This window comes from Danio rerio, chromosome 11 (assembly GCF_049306965.1).
Source record: "Danio rerio strain Tuebingen ecotype United States chromosome 11, GRCz12tu, whole genome shotgun sequence".
Classification (NCBI taxonomy): Eukaryota; Metazoa; Chordata; class Actinopteri; order Cypriniformes; family Danionidae; genus Danio; species Danio rerio.
In genome coordinates, this window is record NC_133186.1 from 7,327,413 (window position 1) to 7,341,416 (window position 14,004).

General features: G+C 38.6%; 1 protein-coding gene across 5 annotated transcripts in view; it reads left to right on the forward strand.

Annotated features, from left to right (window-relative positions):
- The window catches only part of nwd1 (NACHT and WD repeat domain containing 1), a 36,132-nt gene extending 25,797 nt beyond the window's left edge, over positions 1–10,335 (forward strand). For 3 of the 5 annotated variants that reach the window (XM_073916294.1, XM_002663705.8, XM_073916297.1), the window contains 4 exons: positions 43–316; positions 2,671–3,224; positions 7,302–7,407; positions 8,101–10,335. In XM_073916294.1, the coding sequence (XP_073772395.1) occupies positions 43–316; positions 2,671–3,224; positions 7,302–7,407; positions 8,101–8,411 (1,245 nt within the window). In that variant the 3' untranslated portion in view covers positions 8,412–10,335. Of the gene's footprint in view, positions 1–42; positions 626–2,670; positions 3,225–7,301; positions 7,408–8,100 lie in introns of those variants that run through there. The other 2 variants (XM_073916296.1, XM_073916295.1) reach the window with 2 other exon arrangements.
- Positions 10,336–14,004: the final 3,669 nt, after the last annotated feature.

A 14,004-nucleotide genomic window follows, 5' to 3' on the forward strand; every position in this document is an offset into this window, starting at 1 on the left:
TCATTTTATGGAATGGAACTTGACCTTGTTGTACTGTTGAAGGTATGGAGCGTAACCACAGGAGCCCTGCTGGACTGGATCGGTGTGATGGATTCCTCTGTGTCCTCATTGGCTGTACATCAGCGCTTTATTATTTCCGCCTCTGTTATTGTCAACCAGCTTAAAGTATGGCAGCTTGACCACAACACCACGCACAGGAACAAGAGTTTCATCCCCGCATACTGCCCCTTGGCAGTCCTGTCGAAAGATGGTGATACTGTATTCTATGTCAAGGAGGGAAATAAAACCGAGGTTTTCACCTGGAGCTGTTCGGAAGGTGAAACATGTAATAAAAGGATATTATTTTCCTTTTTAGTATTCATCAGGGTTCCCACAGGTTATGGAATGACATGATATTTTAAAAGTTCTATTCCAGACATTGAAAGTAGGGGAATTTTATATTTGTTTGTCCAATTCATGGAGCTTTTGTTTGTTGTTTTCAATTTTAGTTTGCATTTATCAAATATTTTGTATCGCTGTTCTTATGGTTAGACTATTATTAGCTTCATTTGATGTCTATCAACTGGTAGTCATTCATTCATTTCGGCTTAGTCCATTTATTAATCAAGGGTCGCCTCAGTGGAATGAACCGCCAACTTATCCAGCATGTTTTTTTGCAGTGGATGCCCATCAACAATCCGAAACCCAACAATCTGAAACACCCATACACTTTGGTGGGGACGGGTGAATAAAATAAATTGGCCAATGTTAAGAGCAAACTTACACCCTTGCTTCAAATGGTGTTTAAAAAGCAGACAACAGAAAAACTAAATGTAAAGTTTTTTAAAACTTTAAAGTTTATAAAAGTCTTCCCATTGATCCAGTGAGCCAGCCTGATCACCAACCGGTGACCTACTCACATCTGCGCTTCTCCACGATGGACGTCCAGTCTTCTCCAGCCTGCGGCACCTAGACTTCAACTTTGCATAAGAAGTTTGGCCAAAAGAGAAATGGTCGTTCAGTGTTTGGACTTTCAGCAGGGAAAATTAAACCACACTGAACTGAACTATGAAAACTGGACTGACACAGTTTCAATTTACTAGAACTTCTGTTAAGCTGCTTGGACACAATATACAAACTATTAAGTTAACTTAATTGATTTGTGTGGAACCCAACATTTTTACAGTGTAGTTTTTATACTTTATAATTATAAGGCAACAAGTTTACTCTCTTTTCTAAGTTAAGTCAACTAATCACATTTTACAGAATGATATCAGGAAAGAACTGTAAAATACCGGAGAATCACGGGAAAAATGGGAGGGTTGACAGGTATGGTCTAAACATCTTGGCTTAATCAAAGCTAAATTTGGGCTGGCATTGAAAATCTAATAGACGTCTAAGAATTGGCCAAAGCTAGACTAGTCATCTGAAAGACTACACATAAAGTCTGTCTTATCTGTTTATTTGACGACTAGTTTACAGACAGGTTTAGACTTGTTTTAGCAAAGCTGTCTACGTTTAGATGTCTATTAGACGTCTATTAAACACAAAATTGTTTGCTGGTCTCCGAGTGCTCCGGTTTCCCCCACAGTCTAAAGACATACGCCATAGGTGAATTGAATAAACTAAATTGGTCATAGTGTATGTGTGTGAATGAATGTTTCCCAGTCATGGGTTGTAGCTGAAAGGGCATCCACTGTGTAAACTAATCCGAAGGAAAATGAATGACTGTTTTCATAGTCGCTATTGAAGTCCTGTGAAATGATACTGTTACAAACCCCTGATGTTAGTCTAGGGTTGTGGGGTTTGACATTTATTTAATTAAAATATATTTATATAAAGAGTGAATGAGTGGAAAGACAACCAAAGTAATGCCAAAACATGTGTGCTTTTATTTACAATCCCAAAGTGAACAACAACAACGAATTAATCAAAAATAAAGAAAAAGTAAGTAAGGCAAAAATATACTATTTACAATATGTACAACACTGAAACAAATAAAGACGGGAAAAACAAGAGAGCTGGCAGAAGGGACGCAGGCGGCGCTAACGAAATGTGAAGAACAAAACCAAAACTAAATCTAACTTCCCAGAAGCATCTAGCTAACTAACTATGTGAAAAACAGTATAATTAACACACAAAGATCTTCCGAGTCCTAACTATCTACTCTATCTATCCAAAAAGTACAAGGAGTGGCGCTCGCCCCTAACCGAGAGGGTGCTCGCTGCAGAGCCATTTGAGGAGAGCTGAGCTCCAGCGAGGGGGAGCATGAGCTGTCGCTCCTCTTCCTGTAAGCTGTTTTAATGCGTACACCAACCCCACCCCTAACCCTACCCCCAGTGACATCACTCGTAGAAGAAGTGCAAAAAAGGTGGAGCTCAAGCTTAAGCTCCCCCTCGCTGGAGCTCAGCTCTCCTCAAATGGCTCTGCAGCGAGCACCACTTGCCCTAACCTAGTGAACTAGACAGCAGAGTAGTCCTATGTGTTGCGAAATGTATGTCACGTGACCTTCTTACCTGTCCGCTTCGTCACTCTAAATCTATTTAAATATTGTGCAAAACACAACAATGGCTTGTATTTCGTTCATAATAGGTAATGGAAATTCAGCTTTTTAGAGTGGGAACCCTGATTCATATGCAAAATGTCTAAATTATGAAGTCCTCTTGCCTAAATTGTCCACGTGTCTTCCAGGTCTGCAGTTAGACAGCATGGACGTTTCCTCAGAGGTGTGCTGTATGGAATTAGCCCAGCAGAAACGACTCCTCTTCTGCGGTCTGCACACTGGAACCATCTTTATTTACCCGCTTGACTTTATCCCAGAAACCTTGTGCCTACCGCCTCCGGAAAGCCTACCAATGGTACGCAGCATGGCCATCAGCCCACGAGAGGACAAAATGGCCGTCGCATATGAGGATGCCGTCTGTCTGTTTGAGATTACAGCGAGGGACAGCTTCCCTTGCGTCGATGGACCATTTGAAAGGTACTCGCTTGACCTGTTACATTCCTCAATCTCCGCCATGGCTTTGTTGTCCGACTGCAGGCTGCTGTATGGGACGTTTGGCGGCGAAGTGGTGATCTACGACTTTAAAAGCGCCACAGCAGCAGAGCTGGATCACCACGGTGCAGCCATAACCTGCATCACCATGAGCAACTGGGATGCGCAGGCACTGATTGGCTCTCAGGACTGTGTTCAGAAGCTGTGGAATTTGAGTCCCGTCTTACTGAATCACACCATGGAGTACAAGGTGAGGGTTCACCGTTTGCTTTCATTTCTTAAGCCTTTTAAATGAAAAACAAAGCACTTTTTTTGCTTTAAAGTGTGAACATGCACAAAATACATTCTGCTGCTTGTTCAATCTACTTATTTAAAATGAGTTGGAAACAGTGCAATTCTTCATTTTTTAGGAGAACTTAATAGTTTTATGTTCAATCTACTCAACTTAATCGATTAAAGAAAACACAAATCTTTGGTTTGGGACAACACAAACTTAATTTTTTTACAGTGTATGAAATGTTATACACAATGGCCAAAATATCAATGTAATGTGATACACAAACCTTCATTTGACTGTTGTTGGTATACAGTGGTCCCTTGCTATAACACGTTCACCTTTCGTGGCCTCCAGTTTTGCAGATTTTTTTCAAGATGTCCTCACTGCTGCCTGCAGCTTGATGACAAAGGCGATCGTCAACTGCATAGTGGACCTTGTACCAACCACTAAGGTAACCCCAATCGTCACAGTAGCATGGGCTTTAAGGTAGGGGGAGGTGTAGGCTTTCGTCAACTTCGTAGTGGACTTTGTACCGCGCCCACTAAGGTAGCGCTCATGCTTCTGTGATGGTTGGGTTTAGGGTAGGGGAGGTGTAGGCGATCGTCAACTACATAGTGGACCTTGTACCACCCACTAAGTTAGCGCCCATGTTAAGGGTAGCGGGAGGCGTAGGCTATCATCAACTACGTAGTGGACTTTGTACCGCCCACTAAGGTAGCGCTCAAGCTACTGTGATGGTTGGGTTTAGGGTAGTGGGAGGTGTAGGCGATCGTCAACTACGTAGTGGACCTTGTACCGCCCACCAAGGTAACGCATATGCTACTGTGATGGTTTGATTGAGGTTGGGGGGAGGCGAGGCTATCGTCAACTACGTAGTGAACCTTGTACCGCTCACTAAAGGCTGATTTATACTTCTGCGTCAAACGCCGGCGTATGCTACGGCGCTGACGCATAGCCCTTCGCCGTGGCCGTCGGCGTGGCTGACGTGCACCTCTCAAAAATTGTAACTACACGTCGCAACGACGCGTAGCGCAAGCTCTGTGATTGGTCGGCTTGGTAGCGCTGATGAGTCTGGGCGGGACCGAGAGCAGCGCGAATGGCGCGAGCGATTGTTTACAAGTGTGGAGTCCCGTGAAGGAGCTCCGAATGGAAAGTTTTGTTTTGTGTTTACCTCATAGTTAAAGTGGTTGCACGTCCGCCGGTTCCTGCCTCAAAATGAGCGAGTTTGAGTCACTTGTACAACCAGGAAGTGTTCAGGAAACGCAAAACAGAAGCGAAGAAACTCGACACAGAGGAACATTTACACCTCACTGCCAACTAGCGTTTCGGAAGTGTTAATGCAGACCAAAAGAGACAGCGCGCAGAAGTATAAATGCACAGCTGCGCGCGTTGCCTACGCCGGTCACTTGACGCAGAAGTATAAATCAGGCTTAAGGTAATGCCCATGGTACTGTGATGGTTGAGAAAGGTGTAGCCAATCGCCAACTACGTAGTGGACCTGGTCAACATCGTCATCAAGCTGCGGGCTGCAGCTTGGACTGTCTAAATTTTTTTTGTGCAATTTGACATGCTTTTTTTTGACAGCACATTGTGTGCTGCCCCCTAATTGGCTGTAGACTATTGTCAATCAATCTCCTTCGTGTCCCCTGTACAGTACAGAATGCGTTCAGCTTGCCAAATTAACATAAATCTTCGATCGCTAGCAGTGTGAGTTCCAACAAGGATGTGAAAAGAGTTGTAACTGTCCGCAGCAAGACAAGGGATGGGTACCGAAACTCTGTACTTTATCGGTATCGTTGCTAAATTATAAAAGACCGAAGTATCGATTAGCTCTGACATTAACGGTTCTGCTGTCAGTGCTGGATAGTTGTTGCTGAGTAAACATTAGTTACAGTAGCATAATTTAACTGACCAACCTTTTCTAATTTGCTATATTTAATATTCGTCTGCACAGTTGGCAATCACAAATGAGAAATGCCAGTGTTTTTGCACAGACTGTAAAAGATATGGATGGAGTATCAGTGATGTCATTCATAGGTTTCTGAAGAATGCAAAAGATGCTACAAGTAGGCGTGGCCTACCGTCGCCATTTTGTTTGCGTGTCTTCGCACCGACTGGGGGATACCAAACAAGGTCAAAGAGGCGGAGCTACAGACCGCCTGCAAGCATTTTGCTTAGACAGGCTTTTATTTGGGAGAAACGCTTAATACTTACCTGCGACTCGTTTGTGTTCTGACCACATGTGATTGGTTGTTCACTATATCCAGGGTTCAACGCTAAGGATTTTTTTCTACTGGCCCGATCGGACCAGTGGTTCAGATTTTTACTTGCCCTGCCAATATTTTCACTGGCCCTCCCAAAAAAAAGTTAATAGTTATTCCTTAGCCACAAATTTAAAAAAGAAATGTGTCAAAATGTTTGTAAATCTAGAATTTAATTATTTAAAAATGTTAATAAATGTGTAATGAGCAAAATTCAAAGTGTTTTGCAAACAAAAGTAGCAAAACAAAAGTTGGCTGACCTGCCAAAAACTGACGGCAAACTGTACAACACATCACTTAATTTTTTTAGTCGTGGCGTACCCTCATAAATGTTTGCTTCCAAGAAGTTAAAAACAAATGTTTTCCTTTAGCATCATCACTTGATGTTGCCGCCATGTTGATGTCTCTTGGCTGTACTGGTTGTTACAAAAAAAATAACGTGCTCACAACATCCAATAAGAGGAACCGAGAAGGTAGCATTTGAAGACTTAAAAACACAAACGGTTTCTCGATTCTGACTGTTTTTGCACACAATTGACAAATAGTCACAGGCAAATTAAACTGTAGTGACAGGGCATCAGTGGCCCAATCGGTTTAGTAACGATCCTATGAACTGTCCCGAGCATCTCACACGCTGGCCCTGGGCCATTGGGCAGTCCTTATTGTTGAGCCCTGATATCAATAAAATGTTTAGACTTTTCAAAACACTGTTGTTATACATTTAGGCCACTATTGCTCTTATGAAGTTTTTCTACAGGAAAACACAAATTTCTTCTAAACACTTAAATTATAGTCTTTGTTAGTAAATGCAGGGCTGTTTATGAAATCCAGGCATAAGTATGTTATACGAGTATTTAATTTCACTCGCCTGGGAAATGGAGGCCACGTGAATGGTTTGTGAGCACAATAAAGTGCACACAGCATGAAATCATCTGATAATTGTAAGAAAAAAATTCCAAAAGGCAACTGACTGTGTAAAGAAACATTAACCAAAACCAAAATACAATGTATATGTTGAGTTTAGCGACTAATCAGCCAGAATCAGCTGAGGTGAAGGGACAGCGAGCAGCGAGACCTAGCTGTCACTCAAGTGGCCACACCCTTGAGTGACAAGGAAACAGATGGGTTATAAAAAAAAATCCACCCCCTCACAGTTGTCATGAAGAGTAAAATTAGCTATATAAACCAAAATCATTCTTTGTACCAGGCTATAAACAACTTTTTTTCTGCTGTAAAGTTGGCCATTTTAACAGTGGTGTCAATAAAAATTTGCTCTATTATTGAGCCAGGACTAGCAGAATTTCGATGAATTGCAGTTTCAGTTACTTTCGTATTTGCTTCATGAGGCACAGCGAGAGGTTGCCTCTTGTGTTTTTGCCCAATAATACAACGGCGAGAACGTCAAGTAAAAAACCTTCACAGTTCTCGACTGTGCACATGCACTCCACTTAAACCAGCCCGTCTGGCACAAACAACCATGCCATGTTCAAAGTCACTTAAATTACCTTTCTTTCCCATTCTGATGCTCAGTTTGAACCGCTGCAGATCATCTTGACCATGTCTACATGCCTAAATGCATCGAGTTGCTGACATGTGATTGGCTGATTAGAAATTTGCGTTTATTAGGTGTACCTAATAAAGTGGCCAGTGAGTGTATATATATATATATATATATATATATATATATATATATATATATATATATATATATATATATTATGTGTGTGTGTGTGTGCGTGCGCACGTTTGTCAACAATCATTTTCATTTGCTTTCTCTTTCATTTTCAAGGGCTTTTATTTTGAAGGAGTTCTATGTGCTGTCTTCTCAATAAATGATAAATACGTGTTCACTGGATCCTTGGACAAAACCGTCAAAGTCTGGGATGTTTCGAGTGGTGAGGACTGTTTAGTTTTGTGCATAAAGCTAAATGTTTAAGACAAAATGGTTTTAAAGGTGGGGTATCATGACATTTCTGCATTCAGAGTTATTTAAAGTGTTAAAGAGTTGGATTGTTCCACAAATCATAGACCAAGTGCTTATAAACTATTTGCACATATGACTTCTTATTTCTTTTGTCAAAAATCGCATTTGCAGGTTGGAGCTCGGTTCATACATTGTTTTATCATGGCTCTAGCTGACGTCATAAAGAGTGGAACTCACCATACGGCCACTTCTCACGGTAGAATGACTCTTTGGAAGTGACTCCAAAGTGTGTTTTTGGCTGCAAAGGGAAGTTGACTTAGATGCACTACTACTCTTTAGACCAGGGGTCACCAATCACGGTCCTGGAGGGCTGGTGTCCCTGCAGGGTTTAGCTCCAACTTGCCTCAACACACCTGCCTGGGTGTTTCAAGTATACCTAGTAAGAGCTTGATTGGCTTGTTCAGGTGTGTTTGATTAGGGTTTGAGCTAAAACCTGCAGGACACTGGCCCTACAGGAACAAGTTTGGTGACCACTGATTTAGACAGTCAAGATTAATATGAAAATGCGCAAAAAAAATCATGATACCCCCCTTAAAAAACATATGCCTTCCTTATAATACATTTTCTCTGATTCATCTGCTTGACTTTAGTCATTTCATTACAGGTTGTTTGCTGTATATCCAGTACGTCTACTCTCCGGTCATAAGGATGATGCCACACAAGGATGGATTTGTAGCTGTATCCCAGCATGGCTCATTCATCAAGGAAGGTTTTCGCTGTCCAGACAGCCTCAAGCCTGGATATAACCCCCTCCGGAACTTCCAAGTACATTACAAAGTCACTTCACGAGACAAAAGTCTGAACGTTCCACACAGCGTGATCAATGAGCTGCCAGATTACAACCCTGCTCAGTTCAACTTCATTGGCATCGGTCTGATCAAATCCAAACCATCCAATACGTGCGTTCTCCTCTAAGTACATTCTACATCGCAAACCTCTTATAACTAAGCCCACACTGAATCTGCGTGCAGATTTACTAAAGCTGCGTCCCAAATTGCATACTTATGCACTATTCTACGCCATTTTGTAGTATAAATAGTGTAAGTAGTGTGTTTACACTGAAAACTCTAAAAATAATAACAGACGAAGTGTGTTATGATGGAAACTTCACACACTCAACGACCGCAGGTTTTACTCACATAGCGGAAGGGGCGGAGCTATCAGACTCACATATTGGATAACTTTATTTATTTTGGATTGTAAAAGCAAAATTCTTCTACGACAGTGATTATAGCGCCTCCTGATGGTGAATGCGGTTATACTCATAGCAGATATTATTTGATAGTTTTATCATTTATTTCACTGATTTGGCAACCGTCAAACGTTATCGGGGAAATGGTTTGAGTTTCCGCTTAGTATAAGAAACATGAGTTTGCCATTTGGGACAACACTACATACATTTACTATGCTGTTGAGTGTGTAAGTGCATAGTGCATGAGTGTATAGTGTGCCATATGAGACGCAGCTAAAGGCTTTTTCGCCCATCATCGAGTCAATTTACTGTAAAAAAAAAAATGCTGAGTTCCATACAATTCTAACACAAATCAACAAATCAAGTTAACTTAATCAGTTTAATAAATTGAAGTAGATTGAACATGAAACAATTAAGTTTTCCGCTCAAAAATAAAATTGTTATCTTGTTTTAACTCATTCTAAATATAAACAGTAGTTTGAATAAGTAGCAAAAGTCATTTTTAAATGTATGTAATTGTGTGTAAATATATATTTATTGATTTTTATGAAGTGATATTACTGAGTAATAAGCAAATGTTATAGGATTTATTTACAATACAGTTTGTAAAGTAATATTTTCTGCCTTTTAATAGATCATACGAGACTTGCTTTGTTAAACAAACAAGTGGATCTAATTAGATTAGCATTATAAACCTTAAATGTTTTAGGTTTATAGTTAAAATACTCTCATTCTGCATAAATCCGCAGATTTTATTTATTTACTTATTTATATATTTGTTTATTTAGTTGTTTATTTATTTATTTTTTGGCAAAATACTGCACAGAGTCTGTCAGGCCCTGCTTATGATACAGCACCCAACCTGTGCACTGTACTTGATTTTAAAGTGTGTGTCCTTGTAATGGGCAAGAATATGCATTATGATGTTATATGTACATGTGGAAAGAAATTGTAAAATAAAGTGCTGCTAAATTAGTTTTAACACCTAGGGCTGGGCTGTTAAGATATTTATTGACCGTGTACCATTGTCAATAACGATTATAAAAAAGTTTGGTACTATAGTTTTACTAAAATGTGGCTGTGAGCTCGTGCCTTGGAAGGAATACCAATAAGCTTAGGGTTATTTCCAATCAAAGCGCATGGTTTGCAAGCTTAAATAGGCAGCGACTTGCACATGCTTGCATTTTCCAGGCGCACCTAGTTGATAAACTTCTAAACTTTTCAGAACTTTTCAGCGCTCTGCTTTTTATGTAACTAGAACGAACCAATCTGCTTCACAGTTTGAATGGAATGTACACATTTTGGTAATAATGGCAGACTAATTACCTCAGACAAACACAGAGCACCTAAACACAGCAATGCTTTTTAATTCTCTTCATGAATAAAAGGTTGTATTGGAGCTCTGAAGCAATGGTTTGTCCGTTTGTCATCCTCTGAAAATGTTCGCCTAGTAACGAGAGACGCCAGAAGTGCGGGAGCGCAAATCGCATAGAAAATGGTGAAGAATCTATGCAGCTTTTCACATGCTTTTAGACGGTTGTTTTCCGCCATCACCACCTCAAGTCAGAATACTGACACACAGGAAAATGAGTGTTGTCACAAGCAGCAGTGACGAGATTTTAAATAAAAAAGGAGGTACGAATGTCACCAGAGTGGCTTTTTGGTTTCTTTTCTTGTGCATCCCAGCCACTAGCACCCCATCTGATAGAGTTTTTAAGCATAGAGGTAATGTAGTCATTCAACTTCACAATTTGTAATGTTGCAGTATGTATTTGAATAATGATGGCTGGTTCCTTTACTTAAAAGCTCAGATTTGATTAGAATTAGTTTTGTTGACAGAGTTTGAGGTTTACTGTATAATTATTCTAGACATCTTAGAGATGTTGATCTACCTTAAAGTTTGCTTTGGTTGTTTACACTTTACCATTGCACATACTTTGTTACATTTTATTAATCAAGTTTAAGGCCCAATCTCATTTCTAATCCTTAGCTACACCCTGTGTTTTGCACGTTCACGTGAAGAGGTAGGGGTGTCCCAATTCTCTTGAAGCTTGACGGCGTAAAACTAAGGGGAAGATACCCCTTGAAACTAAGGCCCCGTTTACACTAATGCGTTTTAGTTTGAAAACACATAAGTTTTGCTACGTTTACGCCATCCGTCCACACTACCCCGGAGTTCTTGAGCGCCGAAAACGGAGCGTTTTGGAAACGCTGGAGAGGCCGTTTTCATTCTAAATTGCTGCAGCTCCGTCTCAAAAACGGAGACATCTGAAAACGGAGGCGGGGCTGCCGTCATTCGCCTATCTGATTGGGGCTTTTCCTCAATATTAAGTAGCCCACACACACAGTTCAGTCCTGCATCCTCTCCTTGTAAGTTTAGACTTCGCAAGTTTGATCAAGGCTGCAGTCTCCCCCTCCTCAGTTTGATATGGATAACAGACTACCGAGGACACGGGTAAATCTTCAAAGGGAACAGTGTACTTTATAACTTCATTCACATCACCCTGGCTACGTTATTTCACTTTCTCAACAATAAAATTAAAACATGATTTAAGGAACTGCCTATTTTCATTTTAATATTAGCAACTTAACAGACAGCAGAAATGTTGAGGCGTTGTGCTGCATATATGAGCGTCATCTTCACTGTGTGGATATTTATAACAAAACGGAGCCGATAACAACTGCCTCATTTCAATTTCAGTGAAAATACGAAACACACCCTCTCTTTTGCTGAATATCAGTTTTAATCATTGATAATGGCCATTATAAAAGTATAACATACAATAAGTTTTTACATTATAGGAAATAAAGGCAAGCGATCAGTCAATATACAGAATAGGCTACGTGGTTACATTAATCATTAACTTATCTTTGCGCTCAGCCAAAACACGTTACCTGAGAACAAGTAATAGATTCCAATGACCAAAGTCAGGGAATATGTCATTAGATAAAGACAAAAAGATGAATAAAATGTCATGTTTAATAAATATAGCGAAATTAGATCCAGCGGGAGATGCTTGATGAGCAGTCCGACTAGCAGAGCTCTCATCTGGGTAGATGGGCTGCAGCGCTTGCCCGAGAGTGTGTGTTTGGTCACGTGATGTGCGTTTTCAGCATTTTGGTGTGGACGGAGAGCAGTTCAGAAACGCTGGGTAAAACGCAAGTGTGGACGCGGATCGTTTTCATTCTAAAACGCCGTTTTAAAACTAAAATGCACTAGTGTAAACGGGGCCTAAGATTTTTCAGGACCACATTTGAAACGAGGGCTAAGAAAATTTTCCAGAATACACCATCCACATTGCCATGGCAAGTCAGGAGATGCCCGAGAGTCAGGAGATGCACAAATTACTCTTTTTTTTTTGTCATTATTATGAATTTTTATGACAAACAAGCAGACGTTTTAATACATTCATAACCGCAATCGTGTTTTACCATTATGGTTAAAAAATAAAAACAAAACCGCTAAATTCTGCTATCCATGATCCAATATAATAGCTCCCGTATAGCAGTCCCACAACATTCTGTCACTCGATGACACTCAAATACCCTGTTAGAATAGTCTATGTTTTTACAGTGTTAGCTATGATGTTAATGTTGTTTTCGTGTGTTTACTTAGATGAATATGGCCACAGTGTAAATGCACAGTACAATTACGAGCTTATTGCCACATCAAAACGTTTTGATAACATGATATCGTTGCCTTCAGTCATTTTCTTGAAGATAAACACCAAAAAATAACACAACTGGAATAACTAGCAGTCGCGATCGTCTGATCTCATATGAAGCAAGAGATTGCGACGACATATAAAGTCGTGTGCGGGTGTTGTAGTGATGTCCTATTTTTTAGGGGTAAAATTTGAAGCCCTAACTCTTCACACTCTATTTCAAGGGCCAAGGGGAAGAGATACAAAAATAGAATTGAGATTGGGCCTTAACACTTTTGTTAATTTTATAATAAGACATAAGAGAACAGGGGTCTGTTCTTCGTAGGTGGATTACTCGGTTAGCTGGATTTGGATATTGACGATTTGACACGATCCAGGATCGTTTAGTTTTTCAAAACACATCTAAGAGTTGTTGTCATAGCAACAGTTCTGGTAGCTCAAACCTGGTCGGGAGCAGGTTCAATTCATATAAACAGGATTTGATCAGGATATATCAAGCAAAGATAATACTGAAAGTATGTACCAAATGCTTATATTTTCTTACAGTAGTTATATACACTTGGGAAAAGAGTAAATTTATATTTTAAACTATATATATATATATATATATATATATATATATATATATATATATATATATATATATATATATATATATATATATATATTTATATTTTAAACATATATATATATATATATATATATATATATATATATATATATGTTTAAAATATAAATATATATATATATATATATATATATATATATATATATATTTATATTTTAAGCATATATATATATATATATATATATATATATATACACACACACACACACACACACATATATATACATATATATATATATATATATATATATATATATATATATATATATATATATATATATATATACATATATATATATATATATATATATATATATATATATATATATATATATATATATATATATATACATATATATATATATATATATATATATATATATATATATATATATATATATATACACATATATATATATATATACATATATATATATACATATACATATATATATATATATATATATATATATATATATATATATATATATATATATATATATATATATATATATATAAAAAAGCAATCTGCAATCCGATATAAAGTACAAAGACTGCCACCTGGTGGTTCAAAGAGAAAACTTATTCATATGAACTGTTTAGATAGAAACGTGTACATGGCATGCACAATATTCAACTTTTTTAAAGAGGTTTATAATTTATGCAGTCATTTAATTTGAATTGAATCATTGATAATTGAATATTGATTAGATGATGTCATTACGCTGCTGTGTCTGGATAAACTGATCTGAGATCGCTGCGTGTGTTGTGAAGGACAGATCTATCGATCCTCGAAATCATGATCAGCAATGCAACGATTGGCTGACGGCACAGCACCGTAATGACATCATCTGATTAATATTCAATTATCCATGTGAGCAAAATTACATCAAATTAGCAGCAAACGGCTTGTTAAATATGACACGCAATAACCTTTAACATTTGTTGTGAGCTGCAGGCTTTACACTTTCATGTGTCAAGAGTATTCATCATGTATTTCAATGCATATCAATGTATTTAGTT